Raw genomic sequence first — 27,219 nt, forward strand, 5'->3', positions numbered from 1 at the left:
GCACATCATACCTACGACAGACGGTGGTGCCTGCCGTGTGCTGAGACTTTCCAAGGTGACCTGGGCAGTTACCGTACTTGTGAGCACGGGTGCTTCCATAACCTTGCCAAGGTAACCTCTAGACTTGGGCAAGTATCGCCTCATATGCAATGCCAAAACTTCCCTTTGCGAGGAAGGTCATAACCAAGCTGCACCAGAGCCTGCCTGGCTACCCCTAGCGTGACATATAGCAGCATCACTATAAGCGGCATTCCGTGTTTCCAGAATTAATCCTTTGTCGATCATAATCTAGAGAACCCGAGACTGATAAAAGCAGGGAAACAATGTCGGAGATGAAAGACGGGAAAAGAATGTAATCCTGTGCGGCATTGGAGGGTGTTTTCTGGAGTTTACCTTTGTGGAAAATTTGATGTTTCTCAGAGCTTGTTTTGATTAAATTCTCAGTTTTTCAGAATAATTTAGATATTAAATTTGCTTGCTGAGTTTCTCGATTCGCAGAAAGTCAAAAGAAACAGAAAAAATAACCAGACACAAGTGTATTAATAATTTATAGTCTCAATGATTGCGGAAGGAGTTGCCTGTGCCTAGACGAGGTTTCTTGAGCTGAATATGGCGGTGTGACTCTAGATCCTCTACAACTCGCAGTACACCCCAGTTAATACCAACTCTCCCACGACAAAACTTGCAAACCAGGGTTACTTATCCTACCTAGTTTGGCGCAGTATGGCCGTCGGAGCTCTTGCACCATAAAACCCGTAAACAACAACAGGGTTACTTATCCAGGTGTCGGTACATTAAGCTATCAGTCTCCTCGATTCGGTCACTGAGAAACTTTGTTTTACCCACCTTTTTAAAGGCTCCCTGACATACTTGCTACTCACAGCCGTAGGTGCCACGGGAACGTGCCATGCTGCATGGCTGTGCGGGGTGAAGTGTGAAATCTAGAAAGTTCCGCCGCCTTCGCTCGTCCCACAAAATCTGCGGGCTAATGGCTTCCTTCATGATAGAAACTGTACCCCTCTTCACGTTACGAAGCCCAAATGGTTTGTTCGAAACTCTTGTTTGTTTGGAGCATGGCTAGCACAACCACATCAGAGAACAGAATGGAACATATTTCTTTCGTGCTGCTGAGCTATTGTTGGGGTTCGGCAGGCTTTATTTGTTGCCATCGAAATTCTTCTAATCAGTTGGAAACAAGTTCTACTGCCAAAACCCAACCCCTCCCCACCCCGACGTCACAAATACTGATGTCACATAGACAAGGGGAACACGACTACAACATAAACAGAATCACTTCTGGACACTAAGGCATACATTGCCAAGATTGCAGATGTCAAGCAGAACTAAAAACATTGCCCCGTAATGAGTAAAAATAATAACCAACTAATTAGGGAAGTTATTGAAGCTGAAAAGATTTCGAGGTTAGAAGAAAACTGTCACTAAACCTTGTCCAGATTTATTACAAAAAAGAATTAGATAATCTTGCATCCAGATAAAACCAAAAATAACAACAAAAAAAAATCTTATTGTTTAAAAAGACAGGCGCAGGCAGAGAAGAAATAATACAAGTCTGAGTTGCAAGTCAGAGCTTCATGAATGTCTTCTCCTTTTGTGTGTGCCTGTGCTTGGTTGCGAATTTTTCGCGCTGTAGAGGAGCATGCAACACCAGCTTGCCCGAGCCTCCATATTTTTAATACTGCCAGTAGAAACTTTCACTTTGAAAATATGATGAGGACCGAATTTGAAAATTAAATGTCGCCAAACAATTTTTTGCGGACGTAAGGTTTTGGTTACGAGGTCAGTCAAAGCTACTGGTGTGTTTAGCCAATTTTGAGGCAAATTTGTGACCTTGAAAAAAATTGCAGGTATAGTGTTACATTCTCTTTAGCCTCCTGAAGATGTAAATCACTGGATTGAACCCCTACCATATTGTTTTGTCTCATAACTGATGCAGGTATCTTCTTTTTTTCTTCAACTCAGTTCGACGTAGGAGCTGCCAAGGCGTCCTGTGCCTTTCACGTGAACAGTGGCCAGCACTGGAAGAAGCAATCTTTGGACTGCTGTAATCCATTCTTTGGGCAAGTGAATAAATTTCTTTCAAGCAGAGACCTGGTGTTTGCACAGCAGCTCCACAGAACAAACAACACAAACACAAATGTTTCTTTGCCCAAAGCCTTCGTAGCTGCTTGAGCTTATTGATCTGAGCTTGCACGTTGCAATGTTAAGGCAAGATGCAGATATAGTTAACGTCTCTCTAAAAAAATTGGGGGCACCTTATGCTTGGATGTCTAGCTTGATCAACTTGGAACGTCCAGCCGAATTGAAGCAAGGATCTAGCCGAACTGAAGCATGCAGCCGAATTGAAACTTGTAGCCGAAGTGAAGATTTAGCCAAACTGAAGCGTCCAGCCGAATTGAAACTTCTAGCCGAATTGAGGATGTAGCCGAACTGGAACGTCCAGCCGAATTGAAACGTCTAGCCGAATTGAGGCAATAGCCGAATTGAGGCATCAGCCGGATTGGGACGTAACCTCCCCCCACCTACGTCTCCCTCCCAACTCATCCCTCCCTCTCCCCCCATTCTTCTACGGTGGTGACGGTGGCCTCCCTCGCCCTTCCTTCTTTTCCCTTCCTCCTCACCCTTAGTCATGTGACAGAACAATTCATTCACCCCTTCCCAGTTGTTGCCCCGGTGACTCGACACTCCAATCCACCCTATTGTCCTGATGTGGCGTCACCTACCTGATTGTGACTGCGTTCGAGGATTTCTTGGGTAATACACGGGCGCCATTATACTTGATCTCTGCACGTTGCTAGGTTTGTTTTCCAGCACGTTTGCTTTCTTTTGAGTTTTTGTTGCTCCGCTATTTTTCGGTGACAACTGAGGATCTCTAAAGACGTCCCCCATTTTCAGCCCAACGGTTGGGTGGAGAAATTATCTCAGTTCGTGCGCCTTTTGCAAGACAAAGTGTGGCGATACTTCCTCTACAAGGCGGACTCGCTCTGACAGGCCCACCAATGACGGGCTTTAAATAAAGAGGGTTACGTCTGAAAAGTTAAGCTGAACACCTCAGATGGTTCTTAGATACTCCTCGTCCGAAGTGTCTGCCTTCCGTCGATGAAGAAGGCGCCGTACACGGTATCGGCGTGCTTCTTGAGAAGCACCGGGAGCTTCATGGGCGGCACTGGTAGGCTGTCACTTCCTGCATTTAGTGCTCGCACGATCTTTCTATCGCTTGAGGCACTCGATAGTGTCGTTGTTTTGTGTCAACGAACACAGTCGGTACAAAATATCTAGGTGCTGTTTGTTCAGCGATAGTTTTCCTGTTTAATAAAGCGGCAATGATTCAACTTTATTTTCTGAGATGCGGTTAGAGCAACTGACTTGTGACGATGTGACGTCCGCATACTGTGAACGATCATGATGTTAAAATTCTGAAAATGAGAAGGAAACTTGAAAGAAAATTCGTAAGAAGACGCAAAAAAAGTGTACAGGACAAACGTATCAAACTCAAATTTGACAAATTTTTACTGTAAACGACTTTATTTTTTTCGGTCTCGATATTTCGTAAATTTTGGGGTATATATTCGCGGGCAGAATATTCTGCGGTTAGGAGCTCGTTTGCTATGTATTCTTTACAACAAGGTAATATATTCGTGGTAAAATATAAACCGAGATATTGGAGAAAATTATGTTGTCTACAGTAGTCGGGAGTCCTCATTTGGCTCACAAGTCTTTGAGGGCCTGACGTGTCAACATCTTCGCCGCACGAACCCGCGCCGCTCTTCCATCAAGGTCCAAATTCTCCAAAAGAAACCAATAAAAAGACTCGTCTACTCCCCAGGATGGTGCCGGCTTTGACATCCACACCCATTGCAGTGATTTGGCCTCACTCAAGCGTACCGGAAATCACAAGGCGCCGCTCATGTCAAGCATAATTGCAGCCTTGTCCCCTCCCTCTCCCCGGGCCTAATCCGGCGTGGCAACACGTCCTTCGTGTAATCCCAAACTGGCAAGCCGGAAAAGGGTGGATTTAGCTTCCCCAATATTTAAAATAATGTTTCGTTTAAGTTTTTTACTTGGGGAAACAATTAACCCATCACCGGTAACGATAAAGCTTTTGAATGTAGTGTTGATGTAATATTCAGTGTCTTTAACATTATCTAGCCGTAGCCAAGCTTCCTCGAGATCCCACCTGTAGATGCTGGAGATGATCCAATTGTAGATTCCTCATTACGTTGAATACTTGGATCGACGATATGAGCACGCTGAGTACGAAGATGTGTACGCTCACGGCGGTCGACGAACTTGTACCAAAGGAACCCTGGGTGTCTACCAAAAGGACTGCCACCTTTTTCTTATCTGCGGTGGTGGCCCTGAACAGGTGACTCCAAAACACGATGCCCTCGGTGTGTGGGTCACTACCGGACATCCAGGGAAAGCCTTCCAGTGGCTTATCCGGATCGCCCAGCCAGTCCTCGAATTGGAGGAAAGGAAACCTGGAAAGGCAAAAGAGTAATAGATCGTAAGTAGATTGTTCCGATAACTCCGATAACGATACAATGCACGCGCAACGACATAAACGGAAAATCGGGTATCCTTATCAGGGTTGTCAGAACGATCTAGTAAGACTCCTTATGAGAAGGCGTTGTTGAGGTGTCCGATATGACATTGTGATTTCGCCGACTACCTGAGTTACGTATCCACCAACTCATGTTTACAAACAAACCGGAGCGCCCCTAGCGGACGCCACCGGCATCGCGCATGCGCGATGGGGGCGTGTGCAAGAAGCTCGCCGCAGCCCATAAACAAACCATTGAAGTGCGATGTTGTCGGCCTCGGTGTGAGTCCCCCTGCCCTTCTTCGCGTTCGAATCGTTAAACCTACGTCTTCCTGGCGATGTCTGACTACTTGAGCGGCGTCAGCGAAATAACCGAGGCTCGTTACACCACAAAACTTCGCATGAATAATGTGACATGTGGCGATTCATTTCGCGTGGACGCCGCAGTATGAACGCTAAATCCTGATTCGTATGATGCGATTTCGCTCCCAATTTTCAGTTGCGACGCCGCTCGGGCTGCAAAAGCGTGAACCGTAGCTGAGATGGTCGACGTCGATACTGAAAATCGCAAGCAGTATTGGACCAAGTGAATTAGGGATAACAAGTTGGTGATGGTCACTGGTAACAATGAGCAACATCTCCTTGTATCTACTGTTTACAGCGAGCCTGCTTACCAACCTTCAAATTGAAGTCTTTTGAGGCCTGCACTTCCTTCTTATCGCAAGTAGCGGGTCAACATTTGGTCTATGGGCCGGCGTTGTCTAAGAGAGCAGACGACAAGCAGAAACGTTTGAAAGAGCAGACGACAGTTCGAACGATCAAGCGGCCGTTTGAACTTGAAGATGCACTGAACGTAGTCCGCAGGTGGTCCGCACAACTTGAAGGTTTTCTGGCGTTCATGTTGGAACAAAACAAATAAATTTGATGACCAAAAATATCCGTGAATTCAACCCAAAGCGCTTCCCGCCCAAGCAATCGTTGTCCGACGGCGTCTGCTTTTCCCTTTTCGCGGCACATATCCAGATTCTCGGACGAACCGAGCATGTGAAAAACTGACCTTCAAACCTTTCTCGACACTTTCGGTACGGCTCCAGTCGCGGCATTTTGACGAGAAGGCAGGTTTTTGTCTGGTTCCTTTCAGAACAACGCAGGAATACACGTCTGGCATGGGGACTTCTGCCCACAGCCCCAGACCGGAAGCGCGGCCGACGCGCCGTGACGTCACAGCATTCACTTCGTGTATACAGGTTTGCAAGTACGGTCACAGGGCGCCGACATCTTGCTCAGTCGGGGTGCGCTCGGGCGCGGGTCATAATCAGATTACGACGCCTTGCTAAGGCGTTGTAATCGGATTATGACCCGCGCCCAAGAGCACCAAACTGGTCAAGATGGTGGCGCTCTGAGCCCGTAATTGAAAACGTGTATTGTGGCAATAACTTGGTTGAAACCAGAGGTATAAGGATAAAGTGAAGTGCCACCAAGATTCATTTTTGACAAAAAAAAAATGGAGGGCAACATATTGATGGTCAAGGCAAATTGGTAGGAACCACAGGGGTGATTATTTGTGAATTCTATAGCATTTATCGTTTCACACTACCTAGAGGGCGACCCCTAGGAAAACCTCAAGGACGACGTCGACATCCTCAGGACTTCCGAAGAGGGTGCGAATTTAGAGTGCGTACTGCGGCTCCGAGTACGCGCGGCGCAATGGTGTCCAATCACAGTCAGTTGAAATGGCCTACTGCGCATACATACTGCGCATTCGCAGGCCCCCCCCCCCCCCCCCCCGCCTCCAGCATATACATAGATCTAAATCTTTAGTAGCTTATTAATGCTACCGCATTAAAAATATTCCTCTTTTGGGACGTTGATAGGATATTGCAAATTTAATATTTTCATTTTGCTCTGAAGGCTGTATCCTTTCAAACTATGCTTGTTTTAAATGCTCTGCTCAAGATACTGTATTTCAAATACTTTTGCTAGTAGTTTGTACCTTATATTCAGTCTAAAGCATCTCTACTCTATCTCAATTACATTTCTCCCAATCTTGTAACCAGAATCTCAAATATATTTTGCGACCTTGGAAAGAAATATTGCCGGAAGAATCTACGGAATTAGTGATCGTCATACGCCACGGTAAAGCTGAAGCGATTGCAAAGTTGGAGCCAAGTGGCCGAACACATACCAGGAAACAATTCATGAGAAAAACGCAGACTTGAAATGCAAATAAACGACCAAAGGATAGCCGCAAGTACGCCGCCCTCTATGTAGAAACAAATGACCCCGGAAAAACAGTCACGGGACAAAATGTCCTCGGTAAAAAAGGCCCCAGGTGGAAAGTAGGAAAAAATGTCCCCAGAAGATTCTCCATCTCTGGGCTTCCCTGATCCTCGTGGCCTTCGGGCGGTCCGCTCGGGAACGCGACAGAACAGCACACGACAAAACAACACGCGATAAAACTGCACGCGTCAAAAGAGCACGCGTCAAGATAGCACGCGACAAAGCAACACAGCGTCAAAACGGCACAAAGACAGAAGACTACGTGCCAAAACAGCACGGCATCAAAACAGCAGAGCGACAAAACAGCAGGCATGTTTCAACTACGAACGCGCTTTTCAACTCTCTCTGCGCGAATAATTTTTCATTTGTTGTCGCTAGGTTATAAGGGAATGTATTGCATATTTCAGCGCTTACCAGACTCCGGAACTCGGAGACCCCCCCCCCCCCCCCCCCCCCCTAAAAAAAAAAATATAAAATATCGGTAAGAAGCCGAAAGACGGTCGCTCGGGAACCATTAAAAGCATGCTTTATAAAAAAAAAAAGTGCGACGGCATGTGTCAGCGACACGGCTATTGTACTTCATAGTAATGAATTTAGTTTTTGAATGATCGAGTACAAAAATAATCAACTTTTATGTGGTGCTGGTTAGCCTGTCGTGTATATATTGTGGGCACCCTGGCGGCTCCCCAGCCCAATTGCCCGACTGCGAGGCAAAGTTGCCAAACATTTCCCGAGTGGCGGCGACGTCACGCCAGCCACGCGCGCATCGCGTGCGCCGCCTTGATAAGGCGCGTCAGAGGCGGCGCACAGGGGAGTCGCGGCCTGGACTCAGGCTCCGCTGGTAACCATGTTAATTGTCTCATCCATGTCTTATTAAATGTAGTTTCTTGTGCTGAAACCGTTTTATAATTCCTGTAAGTGTAAATGTGTGCAACTGAACTTCGCGCTGGTGCGTACAAAAACTCGAGTGTTTTGGGTGAACATTGGTGACAATCCAGCACGCACTTTCAGTCTCTTAGTTTTAGTGTCATATTAGAAACTGCGGCATTCTCTTAAATATTGATTCTGCCCTCACAGTGTTACCGCGAGTGCATATATATATATATATATATATATATATATATATATATCAGTGTGTCGAACCGAAGAAAATACGGGTTCGGTTACGGTTCAGGTTCAGGTAAATTTATTTTGTTCCGGTTCAGTTCCGGTTCGACTAATTCGATCCGCGAACCAGTTCAGAAATTATAAATGACAAATTGCCACATCAAAATAAATTACAAATAAAACATCTGAAATCAGCACATACGAAACGGAATACATCGTAGTGTAAGGCTCAGGGATTTCTACCAGGAATGGTTTCTTTATGTGCACTCAAAGGTTACCTCACCGACGTTTACCCATTCGGACTTCATCTAATTGGGTCCGACGCAGTAGCTGTAAAATCCGCGACCTCCTTACAAACCCACTTACAAGTAGGACTCGCTAACTATCCCGCCACCTCGGCGTGTAAGCAATTGAAGGAACAGTGGGGAGAAAATACAACTTTCTTTATTTGAACTAGCCTTCGGTAACTCGAATTAGACCCTTAAAGAAGTTTTCATGAAACAAGATACGGAATATAAAAAACACTTCACCGAACGCAACGCCAGAAGGACGTAATAGGATAAATATTAAAATAGAAGAGTTCGCCGTCTCACAAATGTTAGCTTCTAAGTGCCTATACGAAACCGGATGCATTATTATCAAACTCCACAGCCTTTTCTTTTCTCATTCCGATGGAAGCAAGCTTCAAGAACTCGCGCGTTCTAGAAACATGTTATGAAATGAGCATACAGCAGCATTTAGGATTTACGAGATTGTAGGAAAATAAAATCCCGTGACGCGATTTTTTTTTTTTTTTTTTTGCACATCTTTCCAATTCTTTTTCTTCCGTGCAAGCCTCGACCAGCGCAATACCTGTTCCTATGTCAAGATTCATGGATGCAGCGTTTGTCAAGATTCATGGATGCAGCGTTTATGTTCCTAAGACTGAGTGGAGAAGAAAAATATGTAAGCGAGGTGTGTGTCAGTGGACGGCACTTAAAAAACAAATGGCATTGATAGCACATTCATTGTCAACAGCGCGTGGCCGAACCGTTTTGACATGAGCCGGTAACCGTTATTTTTTTTCCGGTTCAGTTCCGGTTCGGGTTCATCGCGATAACAATATAACGGTTCGGGTTCGGGTTCAGTTCCGGAAAAAATACCGGTTCGGTTCCGGTTTTCGGTTCGGTTCGGTTCCGGTTCGATACCCTGATATATATATATATACATACATATATATACAGGGTGTTTCAGAGAACGCAGCCCAAATTGCTCCTACGAAAACTACTCATTGCAACGAAAAAAGGCTGGTGGCATTTTGGTCCTGGGCCAGGGGCCTATTTAGGGAAACTATTAAAGTCCGGGATAATTAAGTTGTTAATTATTTTTGCGTAATTAACTTTTTTAATATTGTGTTTAAGAGTATGGTTTAAATTAGAAAATTGCTCAGCATCATCGAAAAACACTAAATCAACAAATTGCAGAACGATAGAAGGCACGCGAAGCATTTTACAGCTTTTTGAAAAACCGCACAAAATCGACGGGTTTTTAAGTTTCGGTTTGCTATCAGAGCGCATCTCAGCCCCGGCGGCACCGCGCCCCGTGGAGAGATAGTGCAACCAACCTCTGCTGCGTCGCGCGATGACAGCGCAGCAGAGGTTGGTTGCACTATCTCTCAACGGTGCGCAGTGCTGCCGGGGCTGAGATGCGCTCTGATAGCAAACCGAAACTTAAAAACCCGTCGATTTTGTGCGGTTTTTCAAAAAGCTGTAAAATGCTTCGCGTGCCTTCTATCCTTTTGCGATTTGTTGATTTAGTGTTTTTCGATGATGCTGAGCAATTTTCTAATTTAAACCATGCCCTCACGCACAATATTAAAAAAGTTAATTACGCGAAAATAATTAACGACTTAATTATCCCGGACTTTAATAATTTTCCTAAATGGGTCCCTGGCCCAGGACCAAAACGCCACAAGCCTTTTTTCGTTGCGATGAGTAGTTTTCGCAGGAGCGATTTGACCTGCGTTTTCTGAAACACCCTATATATATATATATATATATATATATATATATATATATATATATAAATAAATATACTTTTCCTGAGTAAAACTAGTTGAAAGTTAGCGCTTGTAATGTCTACTCCCTGTCCTTATTTTTTCTGCGCTATTTTAGTTTAACTAAGATGAACCAACTAGCCCAACAACGTACCCTACTAAAATAAAATATCGCGCCACAACCCCCGCTTGCGCTTTCTACGAGGCTACAAGAGTCCCTTTCAATGATGAGTACTTGTTGCAGTCCACTTAATAAGATGTATGCTGAAGCTTGCTAAACTGAAATTGATAAGAAAAAAAATACTTCATGTGCGCATCGAGTATACTCCCCACTCCGAACTTGCTCCCAAGAGAACGGATCCGACAAATTGGCCGTCGACGAATTGGTTTTCGGCGAATTGGCCTAGACCCTCCATTCCTTTACAGTGCCTACTTTGAGACATGCATTTTTTTAACTTCACGCTATATTTAGGGTTCAACGTTTTCGGCTTGATCCAAATAAAACCGGTAAAAGTACGCCGAATTCATTTTTCCAAATTCGATTTTAACTAAGAAAGGTCTGTATTCTCGAGGTCCTTTGGAGGGGTGGGTGGGGGATGTGACTCATTACTGACCGTATGACCCCTTCCTTTCGCGCAGTTTTCAGTTTGTCTCCGAGATCGGTTCAACTTTCAACAAAAGCTCCGGAAGCGCAGGGGTCTTCAGGACAACATCTGGGCTTTTCACCTGATAGCGATTTGTGTGGCGAATTCTTTGTTCAAAGAAGAGAGTTTAATGGTGAAGTGAACAATGGAACTCAAGGGCGTCCGTAAATGCCACACATTTTTTTAACAGACCTAGCTTCCGTCTACAATAGGTGATGGGGCGCGGCGAAGTGGACGACAGACACCGTTCTACGCCGGCGCGCGTTGGGTTCGCTGACTCTGAAGTATAAACAGCCCAGGCTCATTGGAAATGCCCATAGTATTCAGAGCCGGTACTTTCGACGATGTAAAGGGTTTAGCGACGAGGCTAACGAGGCGGCGATGCGTGTATGTCCTCGTCGCGATAGCCATGGGCCTAACCCGCAGCCAATATGCTACTTTCAAAAGGCCCTCCATGCAACACTGCGCGCGTCGCATCATGTGAACCATTTTGCCAGCAAGCATGGCAGCGGGCTCAGATGGGTCTGCCTTCGACCGCGCATCGGAGCTCGGCTTGCTAGGCGCTTCAAATCACCTGTCCACCGCGATCCGTGCGCAGCCTTAGCACTGTGTGGCTGTGCCGCCGCAACCTGATTCAGTAAGTATTACTATAAAGACTCAGAATAGTAAGCAGCAGCATGTATATTATGATGCTGCAGGACCAAATCAAACGACCTACACTCTAAGAAAAAATGGAGGAAAAAAGTAGCAACGGCGCATCTTCCTCCCTTCTACTGACGCGCCCCCAAGCGGACACGAGAAAAAGGGAGGAACGAAACGTTTTGCTCCTTTTCCAAGCAGACGGGAGAAAGCTCTGGCCCCCGACTCATCTTCTTTCGGTTTCGTTTTTCAGGTCGCGCACGTTGTTTAATAAATGCTGTTGAGTTGATTGAGCTTCAGCGGCAGCGAAGGCCGCCTGTAATTTCGTCTTCTAGTCCAGACGTGCAGAGCATTTCGGTTGCATTGATGATTTTATCACTAATTTTATCAAACGAGCAAACGAAGCCGCTAGAAACAGCGAAGTTCCGGAGAAGTGCCAGCAGCGCCACGTACACTGGGTAAGACGGCCGTCTCCGGATTGCGGGACTCACGCGGAACTACAGTAGCGAAACCACGCGGAACTGTGTCGACGTTTTCGACGTTACTCGCAGGAACTGCGTTGAAGACAGGCAGGCTTTGCTGCCGGCTGCCTGGGTGCCTTCCGTGCTGAGTTCGGTTCTGTTTTCCGATGCCGAGTGCAACCGGCGTTCAACGTGGTTCTGTATTTGTGTGTGTCAGCAAAGTAGCAGCAACATCGTGATGGCAGTGTTGTGGGTTGTGAACACAAGACTGGAATTAACGCCGATGTGACCATGTGTTCGCGTATCAGTGGTGAAACAACAAGATGAGATGACATAAACTGTCGGGCATTGATGCCGCTGGTCGGGCCGTGATCGGAGGGGGCGGGGTGTCGCAGGTCGACATTCCGCTTTACATTAAAAAGTTTAATACCACTTGAGGGATTAGGTGCAATCGATCGACGTGCGGATAGTCATGTTGGAACGCTGGTCTGAACAGTAAGCTCTTATCGTACAGTGGCCAATGTGACTGTCGGTTGTCTCGTCCCCAAGAGTGATTCCGCTCTGGGGAAAGGACTAAACAGTATATGGCGGAAAGTACGTATATTTACAGTGTGGGATTTTAGCATTAAAAAAGAATAGTAGGTAAATTCGAAAACAAAAAGCTACCCTTTATTTTGCTGTTTAAATATACTACGGTTCCTGAAGTAACTGCCCTCCAAGTGGCGCGCGAGGATGAGCGCTAGGAGTTTTCGAGCTCGCCACGGCGTAGCTCCGTACACTTAACACCGGCCGCAAGTCGCGGCTTTGACTGCATTCAAGTTGATCGAAAAGCGATTTCTCAGCACGTGAAGCATCACTTCCAGCTGAGTGAATATCCGCTGTACAAAGATTAATTTAAGACGGCAACTGCAGCATTGCGCGAACAGCAAAAATTGAAATACAAACACTACAATAGAAATACAGGCCACGACGTGCCGTGCGGGGAAACAAACTCATGGCTTCGAACCGCATTGGAGCGGCTGGATTTGTTGGCTTTCAGATAATTACGGCATGATCGAGCGTTTGCTTTTTAATAAGAGGCTCATCCCCTGAGCCATTTAAAATACTCTCACAGGTATGACATTGCTGGAAAAAATCAACATGCTGGGAATATTTTTATTGCTCATTCAGTCACCGAGAAGTTCCGTACGTTCAAAACGACCAGTTTGAAAGACCGAAACGCAGAGCTTGGGTGTAGTGTTCGGGTTAGTGTGCCGTTGTATTGATCATTCTATGTGCAATGTATGTGTATGTGCTCAATGTGTATTCACCTTTTTCACCTGATGCTAGTAGTATGCGTAATGTGTGTATAGTAGAGGTCCCCGAACATCCCGAAGCGCAATGGTGGCCTGAGGAAATAAAAATATTTTTTGTAGAACTCATGAATTGGGCAGTACCTAGGGCCACCTAGCCTAGCTACTTGTAATTACTCTGCTTGACCCTGCCATCTGGTGACAAGAGATTTAGCCTTCTTTCACGCTAAGCAATAAACAGCGGCTTCGAGTTTGTTCTTTTGAGAGCGGCTTTTGGTTTCGCGAATTGAGTTTGCCATTCCTCCGTTTGACTCGAAGAACACTTAGGTAAGACGTAAAGTGCGCGAAGTAACTGGGTCTCGGTTGTCTCCGTTTAACATCGCAGTGCTGTCGAAGAGAAGACTGAATAACTGCTTTCGAAGCGCAAGTTTCTGTACCTGTGGGGGGACTCTGGCTTCGGAAATAGCCACAGTTCGCGGAAAGCTCGTGTTACGCGTTTATTTGCTGCTCCTCTCGTCCCGTACAAGAGACGCAGCGTCCTCGTTAAGCCTTATTGAGCTCGATTTGCTCGATTCAGGGCCGCCATAATGAGGTGCAGGCGACGGTGGAACTAGTTGCTCCCCTGCATCAGGGACGAAAGTTTCTGCTTTTCTAAAGAACATAGGTTACAAGACCGTTCCTCCCCGAAGGGAGGACTATCGATACCTTTTTTTCTAAGAGTGTAGTCGATCTTTTAACCCATCATTATATATATATATATATATATTTTTTTTTTTTCAGTTTGCGACATGCTTTCCTACACAGAAAGTATCCTGAAAGTTGCCGGAGGTTCTCTTTGTAAACTTGAGTGCAGAATTTTAGCAATTTTGATTTCCCAGTCCCTACGCACGCGCAGTCCTGATCGATGCGGCGGTGAATGTATTGGTGTATATCACGATGCACTGCTAACTTCCTTTAACTCACTAATCGCGTCTCACAGGTCCTCACTGTAAAAAGTTTCCGCCACTTTTACAGCGATTTTGTTGTCCAATTTGACGACTCCTAAAAGTCAACGAAAAAGACGTTGCTACCGCCGTCAACAACTGGAGAGGGGGAGCGACAAGGGAATGGAATATAGCAAACAAAATGCGCGCGGTAATAGAGCGTCCTGATTATCGTCCGACTTACAACCATATCGCGATGCGATCGCGTTTCGCGTCCACACACGCCTGGCGTCGTTGCAGCGTTGCTAGGAGACTTGTCCTCCTCACCTCTCCAGTGGCAGGTGACTATACTCTGTTTCATACTGAACGTGCAACGCTGTCAAAGCTACTGGCGCGAGTGTGTGGCTTCATCTCTGGTTTTGTTTGCGTGAGAACGCGTGCAAATGATCAACGAGATCAAGCCCCACGCTTATGCCAGTAACTTTGACAGCGTTGCAGGCTAAGTATGGAACTATGAAGCAGAGTATAGGTTCCAGGGCCTTAAAGAATGGTCTTTGTTTAGTTGCCGTGCCATTTTCTGTTGTGTGTTGTTGGAACCGTGGTTCGAACTTGGAAGCCGGATCGGGTTCACGGGTTCACGAAGCGACGCCTGGCACGTAGCTGCAGCGGCTGGAGTCGCAAACCAAGTGAAGCCGCCTGATAAAGTTCAGGCTGTGGTACCACGGCGGCCATCTTGAACAAGAAATTAGTTGAACCACCAGGGCGGTGTTGGCTGTCCGTGTGAGCAAATGCTGCGGAACCTGCGCGCCAATTTCAAAACCCTTTTTCCCATCGCTTGAGGCCTTGAGTTTCCTTCTCCGCTCTTAGGCCCCTCTTTTCACGTGTTCACCCTCTGGCGCGTCGCGCCTACGTTCATTGTTGAGAGGACAATGTATCGGATAATCCCCAATTGAAGGCCCCCTGCCCCAATTTGTCCGGCTGCCAAGTGATCTGACCGAGACGGGGTTTTGAAGAGTTATGCAAACGTTGGACCGCCAATTTCGAACTATGCTTTTTCGATGTTGCATAAGTTGTGTGCAGGGCTGGCAAAGGCAGGGGCGCGAGGACGTAACTGTATGCAAAGCTTGGGTTGCAGGAGCACTCGCGCGTAGAAATGGTAGGAAGCGCTTTCTGAAATCACACGCCTGCATTCCCCAGCGTTGCAATCCTACGAGTAAAAAACAGTACTCCTTCAGACAGTGCGTCAACGTCTCATGAGTTTGTGAGCGCATCAGTATACATTCTGAGCGCGCCCTGGATGCCGGCCGTACGAAAGACACACCTGGCGCTTCCTGTTACCACTGCCTCTGCTTGCATGGGCTGCCGATTGGCGGTTCTTTATTTTTTTATTTTGTTTCGACGGTCTTTTGAAAATACTGAAACTAATATTTTCTCAGACCCTGCTCATCGTACCTCTGCACTACAGTTGCGTAAACAAATTGTCATGTAATTTTAGATATGAGACGGAGTGTCTACATTCTTATTTCGTGTGTAATGCCGGCATAATATTCCTTTGCTGCTAGAGGGTAAAAAACATGGTAGGGTCGGCAGCAAAAACTATTTCAATTCCCGAATTATGATCAAACATCAGTAAGAACATAAAAAAAATCGCATGGGGACAATAAAACGATTGCTACAACAGGATGGTGCGCGGGGCAGAAACAATAGAGAGTTTTAGTAGATCCGTTCCGATACTCCCGATAGCCCCGATAACGATACTTTGCATGAGCAAGGGAGGCGGTGCCGGAGTATCGGGTATCGTTATCGGAGTCATGGGAACGATCTACTAAAACTCTCTAATATTCGGAGTGACGTTGACGGAACGCGGCAACCTAGATCTTTCCTGATGGCAGTCATCAAAAGAAGCGACCTAAGCGTTGATCTCGTGCCTCGTTTTGATCGGCGTTGCACGGAAACTGGTCGATTGCCGACCATCTTGTCTGTGGTGAACATAGTGAACATGATATGGATGGCTTTGTTTCTGTAGCTAAATCAGAGTATCGAAATATGATATGTCCGCTGACGCTTGTGTCGGCTAACAAAACCTCAATCGCCGATCGCGGACGATGTTATGGGTCTGTACAAATACATCCAGTCGTCTGCGCGAGAGCAGATGAAGCGCCGCACTTTTTTTGCCGGTCAGTAGAGACTCCGCGAATTCTGACTCGAGCTACTCCGTGCGGAGCTGAGGGAGCCGCTACTGAACGCGACCAATCGGAAACCAAGAATGGCTGAAATTTCCTAATTGCCCTGTGATTTGCCAATTCGTTCAATTCCAATCGTAGTAAATCGTCCTAATTGCCATTCGATTTACCAATCGATTATTTGTATGAAAAGATATGTCTCAAAATTCGTACGTGGCCCACCAAACGGCAATAAAAATTGGCATAGGATTCCAAAACTATAGTGTAACCCTAATTTACCAACTTGTTTCACTTGAAATTAGAGTTGACGCGCAAGCGAACTGGTGGAAGCTTAAACTAAAAAGGCCAGAAACTGGAGAAACAATAAATAAATAAATAAGAGCGGGATAAAGACAACACAGTCTCAAATCACAGCTGAAAATGTTTACTTGATGAGTGTAAATGTCCAGACTTTGTATTAGTAATATATATATATATATATATATATATATATATATATATATATATAATGGGCGTTAATGTTTACAGATGCTTCCGTTATATATAGGCAAAAGTAAGGTGCGCAGACACAGCAGCCGTAGGATGATAAAAATAAAATTCTAATTTAATGGCGAAAAAAGTCACTCAAGAAAACAGGGGTGAAGTGCCGAAAAGTTGTATTAGTTTACGAGAATAATGAGGGCTAGGCACAAGAACGCTAGTTACGCGGGAAACAAACTTAAAGGGGCGGTGCAACGATATTAAAGTGAAATGTTTTTCACTTCACACGAGAGAGAGATGAAACTTTATTAGGCCCAAAGAATATGAGCAGGGGGCCTCAGTCCAGGCCCCCTCTGGTGGCGTATTCCAGACAGGACTGGATGTACGCAGCCAGGTAAATTTGGCCCGATAATGTGGTGGCCGTAGTCAGCCACTCGGGGGTGGAGGCGGGGGATGGCAGATCCATAAGATGCGATGGGTATTTGGGCGGTCGCCACAGTGAATGTAGGGGGGAGGATCCTCAGGAAGTAGACCTCGTAGGAGGTAAATGCGGGCTGGGGTGGGAAGAGTGTTACTTTGGGCGTTGCGGAGGATGGTGCCTTGGTGGCGTGTGAGGTGAGTGTGAAGGGGGGGAAAGACTCGACGGGCTCGTCTATATGACTCGAGGGAATGTAAGGCCACGGGAAACGTCTGGGCAGATCTGGGGATGTCGGGTGCCCGGTGAAGTGTTTCGCGGGCGTGCAGGTGTGCTTTCTCGTTGCCCGGCATGCCCTCATGACCTGGGATCCAAACAACCTCAACAGGTGATAGTAGGTCGCGTTCTAATTGTTCTGCGATGGCAAGTGGAAGCGAGTTGTGTATGAGTCGCCGGCAGGCGGCCATAGAGTCGGTGAAGATGATGGGAATAGACGAGGTAATAGAGCCTGGGGAGGTATATGTGATAGCCGCTGCAATGGCGTGTAGTTCCGCCAAGCATGGGTCCATGGGAGGAAGAACGGCGGTGCTTACTGGCACTAGTGGGGCTTCAGAATACTCGGACGCAACACCGCTGGCCAAGAAACTCCTTTCTTGCTGTGTAATTTCAAGGACAAAAGCGAGCGTTTTCATTCAATCTCTCCTTCGTAAAACTTGATGACGTAGCTGGTTGGTCGCAGTACCTCCCAGTGACGATATTTGAATGTGGCTCATAGATCGGAGCCGAGCATTGCGTGAGCACTCGATTTGGGCTCGTGATAATCGATAGCTCGAGAAGCATTCCGGTAGTGGCCCGTGTCCAATCGCTGCAATGACGACAGTAGCCGAACCATAACAATGTCTGGAACTGAGCGCGTGTCCTATGCTTTGCCGACCCCAGCGCGTGGCTATGATCAACATTGGCGGCATATAATCGGGTCCAGATCACGTGGCCACTTGTTTTAGCTGCGAGTTGAGGGAGTGAACGCTGCTCATTTTCTCTCATTTTTTCTGCGACTTCGATTGCGTCTGGTGTAAAACGAACGGGTGTTCCACAGGTCATTAACGTAAAGGATCCGTTTTAAGCGGTATTCGCCCAAAGTACAAAAATCGTTGCATCGCCCCTTTAAAAAAGGACGGAATAAAAGTCAAAGTTAAAACACAAGAACTTACAAAAATAAATTGTTACATGAAAAATGAAATAAAGAATTAAACAAAAAATGAATAAAAATAAAAATAAAAAAGGGGCCTGACGTCCGTCGACGTTTCGGCAGTGGTACTGCCTTCTTCAGGGCGGAGCCCACGTGGCGTGGTGGCTTAGCTTTATAAAGTATCTAGGGGGAGGGTTTGTTGACGCGAAAGTTCTGAGGGGCTTGTAGGGAAAGGGAAGCACGGGGCGGACGAGTCCAATTTTGTCGAGATGAGGGAGGCGGTTCTGGGTTCTTTCACAGGTGCATTGGTAATATGAAGGAGCTTGCAGGGAAGGGGAAACAGGGAGGGGATAAGTCCAACCTTCGCGCGATGAAGCATGAAGGTTGTGGGTTCCGTTCGCAGGCGCATTGGTAGCAGGAGGGGCTTGTAGGGAGAGGGAAGCGCTAGGGGGGATGAGTCCACTTTTGTTGCGGTGAGGGATTACGATTGTAGATTCTGTTCGGGAGGTGCATTCCTGGGTAATGGCGCTGCAGTGAGTGAGAGGTGGCGCTCTTGTATGACCCGGTCGTATGGGGCCATCTTCTTCCTTGTCCCCGAGGGTTGGTTCGGCCAGAACCAGAAAGAAATAAAAAAAAAATAGAAAAAGGAAAATGAAGCAGGGTGGGGGTGTCACGGCAGATGGTTGTTTAAGCTGTGTATTGTTGACAGAGTACCCAAATCCTTGTTAATTTTGCACTGGAATTTATGAATTAGGAACGACTCGCGAATTTCTCTATTTGTTTGAGTCTTGAAGCCACTCTGCATGATGACTAATTTTGCCTCATCTCAAGCCGCGTGCAGGGCCTGGGCTGGAAACTTGCTTTCTTCCTGGAGCAACCAAATTCTATCTAACCTCGATCACACAAGACTGCCTCTGGTCCGGATAGTCTGGACACCCGGCCATGCCTTCCTTCCCGGCAACGGGAGCGTAGACGCCCTAGCCCGAGGATTAACTATCCGGGCTTTGAATAGGAAAGGGGCGGCAGTTGGGGACAACACTAGCCGCGAGGACGAGCAGGAACGCGAAATACAGACACCGCACCTAGAAACCTTCAGTCATGTCACCGAGTACTACCGCTCGCAGCGCAGAAAGTACCCCCCACCCCACAAGGACCTTAACAGGCAGGAGGCCTCCGAATGGAGAAAACTCCAGACTCACTCTTTCCCTATCCTCCTTCACCTTCATCGATTCTTTCCTGACAGGTACCGGAGTGTATGCCCGGGCTTTCAATCCCCTGAACCCTCCCTCTACTACTGTACTTGGGCATGTCCTTCCCCTGTCGGGGTATGAGTCATGCCCGTTCCTAACCCCACTACAACCTCCTGGGAGGCCGCTCTACTCAGCTCACAGCCCGAGCGGTAGCGAGCGCTGCTCGAACGGGCTAGACGGGTAGCGGTGGCCTGCGGGGCCTTGAACTTGGGGACCTGACCCGGGGGGCTTCGTCACTGAACATACTCAATTAGTTTTTACCACCACCACCACCGCCTTGTTCCCGTGCGCTAGCTGCCAGTGAAGTCAAAGCTAGCGCGAGCCCAATACTCTGAGCATTCCTGACTCGCGCGTGGGCTCGTGCAGTGTGGGCACCGTTACGGGCTCCATGCGCGCGTTTGTAGCTTCGGCTGTGCTCGCACCGAAGCTGAAACGAAGTATAGTTGAGTTGAACCAAACTCTGGATGTAGTGCTGGTAAAGCCTCACCGTTCTTCTCGGAGCACAAAGCACTGCGCGACTCGCGCGACTCCCGTGTCTGCTCCGCGGGTGTCGCTTCTCTGCAGCGCGTCGGTGCATGCCGAGAAGCGCACTCAACGGGTTCACTCGCCGTGATCCGATTGTGACTTCGCTAGCACATCGAAAATGAATCGGAATTTTTGAAGCGAATATCAGACACCGCAATATTTGAAGCTGCTGCCCGAAAGACAACTCTAATCTGAACTAAAACATTCCACAACAGTGGGGGTTGTTAGATGCTGCTGCAGATACCTTAAAGGCCGACGTACAGTTCGCGCTTTCCATTTTGCCCGCCTGCTCCTTTCCCATAACCTCTCCACTTTTTACCTTGCCCAAACTTGGCTTCCCTCGCAGCTTAGGAGACGGGGAGTGCAAAGAGGATTATCTTCCCTCCAGAAAACCAAGTTTGTACGTCGGCCTTTAAAAGAAGTGCAGGATGATAAAACTAAATATCCTGTGCCATCATAACTCAGTGTGACATATTTAATTGTATTTTTTTTAATCTGACAAGCAGATAAACTTTATTTTTTTTAATGGTTTTTTTGTGTGTTTACTTTGTTAAATTTTATATATCCTGTCTTAAAAAGGCGACAGGCGCTGTGTTCCAACAATAGAGATGGGCTTTATATGGCAATGCAGCATTATTTCATTTTGAAGTAATATGCCAACATACGCCGGACCCTGCTCCAAAAGGGCCACTACCTGCTCCAAAACAACATTTTGACTGCTACAAGGCCTGCTCCAAAAGTTTAAATGGCACTTCCATCACTGCAATTGTCTGTGAGACCATTCAGTAGCCAGATTGCACTCATCGTTTGTGTTAGAACACATGCATATGTTAGACATTTTCATATAAGTAAGTTTCGGGCACCAGATATTTTACTAAAACGCTGTTTCACCGAATTTCACATCTCCCGAATCGTCGAATTTTGATATAAAATCAAAATATAATTACTATACCTGTCACGTCTTCAATTAGAATTGGTTACAGATAATTATAAAAGAAAAGTAGGCTTTCGCGAAACTTTTGTCGATTACAGGCTATGCCAAAGTAACCGAACAGTGAAAAAATGTTATGAGGGTGTTTTGGTTAGGGTTCAGGAAAGACAAAGGCGATTTTTCAAGTGCGTACTGGTCACACAGGCCGACTGGTAACAGGATGTTTCGTCGCATAGGAATATTTCTCATATTCTGACTCGTCCATCGGACTGTTCGTCACAGCGAGAGTACAGAAAAAAAGTGTGAAAAAAAGGAGAGAAGCAACTCTATACCGTCATTCAGTCACGACTAGCGGCAGTACTTGTAACGTAGCGGAAATTCCGATCTCCCTTCTTGTGAATGGGACATTGTAGGAGAATGTGGCTTCCTGGTTTGATGCGCCAAAGTAGCAACAAAGCGGCATGTTACGATCGAGCGAGCGCCGTCGGAAACACTGCTCAAAATAATTTTATGCGGAATTTCACGGCTTTCCATTGCGACATAAGCACGTGGATAGAAAAACAAATATTGACAACACTAAATGTCGAATATTTCTGGCACGCTCACACCTGCTTTTACTTCATCATTTGATGACTCATATGCTGATTTCGGTTCCGCATGCGTACTTCTGACCGGCAATTTTATTGCGTACGCGAAGCTTTTGCGTACGGTCCACTAAAACTCTTTATTTTGTGTGTCCAAGTTCAAGCGGTGCGTGTTATTTTTCGATCTCTGTCCGAATGATACGAAGTTTCACGTTTTCATCCTGTGGGTGAAGTGAGTCGGTTAGTGATATCATCGAAGGCTTACGTTAAACTCTAATTTGGAAATAATGTCTCTGTTGCTGCATCGCGGACAAAAATATTTATGCTCTTATCACTGTAGCAAAAGAAAGTGACAAGATTTGTGCTCTTGTTATGATCGTGTACCATTGTAGTCGACGTCATCCCAGCACGGCGTATCGTTTTTGTATTCTGTTCAGCCCTGCGAAACAAACCTAGGAAAAAAATATAAGTTTCCACCTTGTTTGTTAAATTTATTGTTATGCTGCAGAAACGCATCGTGCCCCGTGCTTTTGAAGGCACGGTAGACGGTGGTGAGGTGGCCGACCCCCATGTCCGCCGGCGTCTCGCTCGACCTCCTCGGAGGACAGGTTGTTTTTCACTGGTGATTGGTGTATACGTGGAGCAACTCCGCGCGCATCGCGTTCTCCATCTCGAAGAACTCAATACATGACTCACCTCTATCTCGCCATTGCTCCCAAATGACCGGCGGACTCAGCGCGGGCCTTAAATCAGCAACGGTTGTCGTCTACCAAATTAAGCGAATTCGAAACTAAACAGTACACAGAGGGCTGGTCAGAAATTGAGTCCGCCAAAACCAGTGGCCGGGATGGTCTAATCGGTTAAGGCGTCGCCCCGGACAGGCGAAGGTTGCGGGTTCAATCTCCGCTCCTGGCCCAATTTTTCGCCAGCTATCTTTCCCTTTCCCTTACCCTAACTTTAATGCAATAAATTCAATAATCACCTTCTCCCCTCTTCGTTCACAATATTACTACGGCTGCACTTGTCAATCTTCACTCATTCCCATTATATATATGATGCAGCCGTTCCCTATGGGGAGGAGTGGTTCCCTAGATACCTTGGCAGACGGGCCCTTTCCGACATTTGCAAGCTGAGATGCCGTGCCACATCACTGCCGCATGTCGGAAATAGCGCGGGCCTTAAATCAGCAACAGTTGTCGTCTACCAAGTTAAGCGAATTCGAAACTAAACAGTACACAAAGGGCTGGTCAGAAATTGAGTCCGCCGAAACCAGTGGCCGGGATGGTCTAATCGGTTAAGGCGTCGCTCCGGACAGGCGAAGGTTGCGGGCTCAATCCCCGCTTCTGGCCCAATTTTTCGCCAGCTATCTTTCCCTAACTTTAATGCAATAAATTCAATAATCACTTTTCCCCTCTTCGTTCACAATATATATATATATATATATATATATTCATCGCGATAAAACACAATTTCATTAAAATATCTGCATCGAGGCACTTCCATTCGTGTAATAATTAGATGGGATATCTCACCTGAAATTGGACACCGTTAAAGGGTCCAATTATTCTTTCTGCTTACAACGAGAAACGTTTCGAGAACTACGAATTTGACGGGAACATGGCATTATTCAACGGAGCGGCAATCGCTGCTGAGCCAGCAGACAGTGCTGGTTTCGGGGAATCAAGCCGCGAGTGCTGTTCAAGTCGGCTGTGGTACTATAGCGCTAATGAGCCTTGCGTGAGTCATCAACGGCTCACACAGGAGCCAAGAATCACGACTTCGCTCCCTCCAAACCCCCCCCCCCCCCCCTCCCCCTTAAAAAAAAAAATTGCACGGCGGCAGTTTAGTTTACCGCGCCTCTGATCTACGATCCTAAATTCCTGCGGCGCGGTATTTTCGTGAATGTTCTTCGGATCCCCATGGCAGCAGCTAAAACTTCTACAAATTTTCGAAATAGTTTCCTTGATAAACGACAGTGACCTTTTCTAAGAGGAAAAATCAATTTTAAAAAGAGAAGACACTGGCGATTCCTACGGGATAACATCAGTTGCGGCGGACGTAAGGGCAAGAGCGTAAACACACAGGGGCCTCATTGTCAGAAACTTTTTGCTAGTGGTCTTGAAAATCGCAACTGCAACTTGGACCATAGAACCTCTAATTAAAAAGTTAAATGGTAAATTTTAGTTTATCAGGAGACTAGTTGTCAATTCACGCTCGTTCCCTTACGTCCGCCGCAACCGATAATGTTATCCCGTAAGAATAATTTCTTTCAGAAAAAGTGAAAGCCGTTTACAACTCCCTGTATCGCCGAATTGGAGCACAGCTCTTGAGGAGGAGGGGTGAAGGGTACTGAGGGGAGGGTATACCCCTCCTCCTTCTCCTCCCCTCATTCTTGAATATGCTCCGGGGGAGTCACCTGACCTGGGGGGAGGGGGTCACGTAACCTCGGGGGTGAGGGTGTCACGTGACTTCGGGGGAGGGGGGTCACCTGACTTCGGGGGCCTTGGGGGGGTCACGTAACCTTGGAGTGACCTTGGGGGGTCACATGACCTCACGGTCACGCCGACGGCGACAGCGACGCCAACACCGCTCAAGCCGGAAACGGGCGCCTAAGAGCTGCGCTCTAAAAAAATAATAATAATAAAACGCCCGGTATAGGCAACCTGCAATGCTGATTGGTTTGGCGCCATCTAGCGACTGAAGCAAGAAATATTGGGTAACCCTGGGAGTGGCGGCTGCATTGTTCAAATGTGAGCTTTCACTCTGGTGGCGCCGCTTAGCCTAGTGTCTGAAGCAAGAAATACTGGGTATCCCAGGAAGCCGTGATCGCGGAACGTGCCAGTAGAGCGGAAGCTACGGCCCCGACGGGCCAATCGGAACGTGACTGCGAAACACCGGAGCGCGCCTCTACTCCGAAGAGATATTAGTCTTTTCGCTGCGTCATGTTCCAATATGTGTGCATTGCGCTCGTGTACGCCGCGCATTTCGAAACCTTCGGCACGCAATGTGGGGCTTATCGTTCACCCTTTGCCAAGTAACAGCGAGACAGGGTATAACCGTGCGCTCTCACCCTGCTGGCACCGCCTGGCCGTTGCCGGCTGGCTATATCACACCTTTGAAAACGCTTCACGTGTGTGAGGTTCGATGACCGGCGGAGAACCTCCCCTTGGCCGTGCTCCCGAAGCGGGCAAGTGCAATTTATGGACACCGATAATCTTATCAGAAAGAAGCACACAATACAAAAAAGTATTGTTGCAACCATGAGGTTCCAGTTGTACTTAAACATATATTATCATTAAATTTGACGGGGTTCCTGCAAACACTAAAAAGTTGTCAACAGTGAAGATTACAGAGGAGAATATCAGCAGGAATCTATTGTTTATTAAAAACAAGGCTGTGTCTACAGTGCCATCCGACGGCACTCCAATCGCGCATACAAGTGCCGTCCGAAAGAGAGTCGGACGGCGCGTGTATCACCAGGGAGCTCGTTAACACAGCCCCCCGCTTGCGTTCACGCCGCTTCGCGGCGACAGTATGCGGCTGCTAATTACAAAACTTAACCAGTACACGCCGCTTTGCGGCGTCCAGCCGGCAAACCAAGCCCCGTCATACCTCATGCACCTCCGGAAGCGAAATCCGATACCATTTCGTTCAGCAAAATTTCGGCGACAACATTCGTTTTTCCTGTGTTAATCGTAAAAAAATAAATGTAAATATCGCCAAATACGTCGGCAAAATAAAATGTACGAAAAAACAAAAAAGTAAGCCCACAATGGGGATCGAACTCGGGATCGCTAGCTCATGAGACGGGGATCTTACCACTAAGCTTTTTTGTTTTTCTTTATTGGTCACAACGATGCAGCACAAAGTGCTATGTCAAGACGATACACTTGCCCAGCACTTGTGGGCGTGCTAAAATTCTTCCATATTCTTAATCTCATCAAACAGGTGCGCCCAGTCAGGTGCAGTATCTGCACTCCTGCGCATCACAGATCGAACCTCCATAACAACCTCAATGAAGTGTTTCTGCACTGATTTGATTTTGGGATCAGCATGTTGAAATTCCATACGCGTCTTCCAAACGCTAAACAACCCAAGCACCATGAACAGGTCATACGGGACCATGTCACTCTTTTCGACTGGCAGATATCGAATAGTTTCGTAGGTCAAATCCAAATCTTTCTTGGTTGTTCTTTGCAAAATGTCCCAGAAGAACACCGCGTCCCAACAATATAAGAGAACATGTTCGATGGTTTCAGGAGTCTTACATAGAAGACACTTCACACCCCAAGGAACGAAGATTCCCTTTTCTTCAAGCCATGGTTTGACTGGAAGTGTGCCGCTGTGCAACTTAAAAAAGAAAGACTTAACAGCAGGTGGAACGCACGTCTTCTTCACCCTACAAAGCACATTTTGTCCGGGGCACTGGCTGTATAGCGAGCGATACAGCGGTGCTGGAAACAACATTTGAACCAAATCGCGGCTTAGCCGCTTCTTTGTGACACTTCCCATATACTCCATTGAAAAGCGTGCTTGCAAAAACACTGTTGCCTCTATCACTTGTTTCAAGAATCCCGTTAGTGCCAGAGGCTTGGTACATTCGCTGGTTACTAACATTGATGTCAGGGCGTTCACCAGTCTTATCTAGATTACAGTGCGCAAAAAAGGGTGATTCTGATCACGCAGAAAGAAGCGTGAAACGATCTTTCTGACAAAAAGGTGCGTGAGGCCCAGACCTCTGTACTTTACTCTCCGAAAGAGGTTGTCCCTTTTCACCCTTTCCCAACTCGATTTCCAGACAAAAGCGGCGAACACCCTGTGGAATCTCTGTATGTTCATGCGTGTGCACGCAAGGACCTGCAACTCATAAAATAATTTAGATGCCAGAAAAACATTGCACACTGTGGCCGGTGCGAATATAGAGATGCTTCGATTGGCCCAAGTGTTAGCCTTAGTCTTTAGCTCTTTCAATACTTCGTTCCAGTACGGTGTGCTATTCCGATAGTAGTGCATAGGCACCCCGAGATACGTACATGGTGTGAGTTCCCAGCATATACCGGCAAAGTAATGAGGGTTTAACGTCCAGCTACCATGCCACAGTCGACAACCTTTCCCCCAGTTGATTTGGGCTCCCGTGGCTTTACAAAGTTCATTCGTTAACGGAACAGTCTCCATCACACTCTTTTCATCGCTACAGAAAACGGCGACATCATCGGCATGCGCCGACACTTTAATTTCAACTTGGTTTAACTTTGGCCCTTTAATGCACTTGCTGGCCGCCACTCTTAAGCAGAAAGGTTCAATATACAGTGAAAACAACAAGGGTGAGAGAGGACATCCCTGTCGCACTGATGACAGGACAGCTATGCTTTTGAAAACTTGACTATTTAACACAAGCCTAGTGACACACCCATTGTGTTAAGGAAGAGATCCCGGGCACGTCCGTTTCGATGGTGTCGGTTTATCGTTCTCTCTCGTGCCATTCATGATCTCGTGGTTTTGCGCTCCTCTACCTCCTTTTCCTCTCGTTACCTGCTACCAGATGGCATAATCTACAACAACTTCCCGCGCCGGCCTGGAGATGAGACCATGCATTCCCATATCGCGAGATGAGGAAGTTTAAGACGGTAAAGAGCAGCGCAGAAAACACGAACTCATGAAAGGTCAATGGTGGATACAAAATACACAAAACAAGTTGAATAAACACTCTGCCGAATCCC

General features: G+C 46.8%; 1 protein-coding gene across 1 annotated transcript in view; it reads right to left on the reverse strand.

Moving 5' to 3' along the window:
- Positions 1-27,219, reverse strand: part of LOC120840582 (atlastin-3-like) — a 126,567-nt gene that overhangs the window by 58,995 nt on the left and 40,353 nt on the right. Inside the window, exon 2 of the mRNA XM_040211155.1 lies at positions 4,196-4,499. Within this exon, the coding sequence (XP_040067089.1) occupies positions 4,196-4,499 (304 nt within the window). The remainder of the gene's footprint in view (positions 1-4,195; positions 4,500-27,219) is intronic.

This window comes from Ixodes scapularis, unplaced genomic scaffold (assembly GCF_016920785.2).
Source record: "Ixodes scapularis isolate PalLabHiFi unplaced genomic scaffold, ASM1692078v2 PGA_scaffold0__279_contigs__length_252992795, whole genome shotgun sequence".
Lineage (NCBI taxonomy): Eukaryota > Metazoa > Arthropoda > Arachnida > Ixodida > Ixodidae > Ixodes > Ixodes scapularis.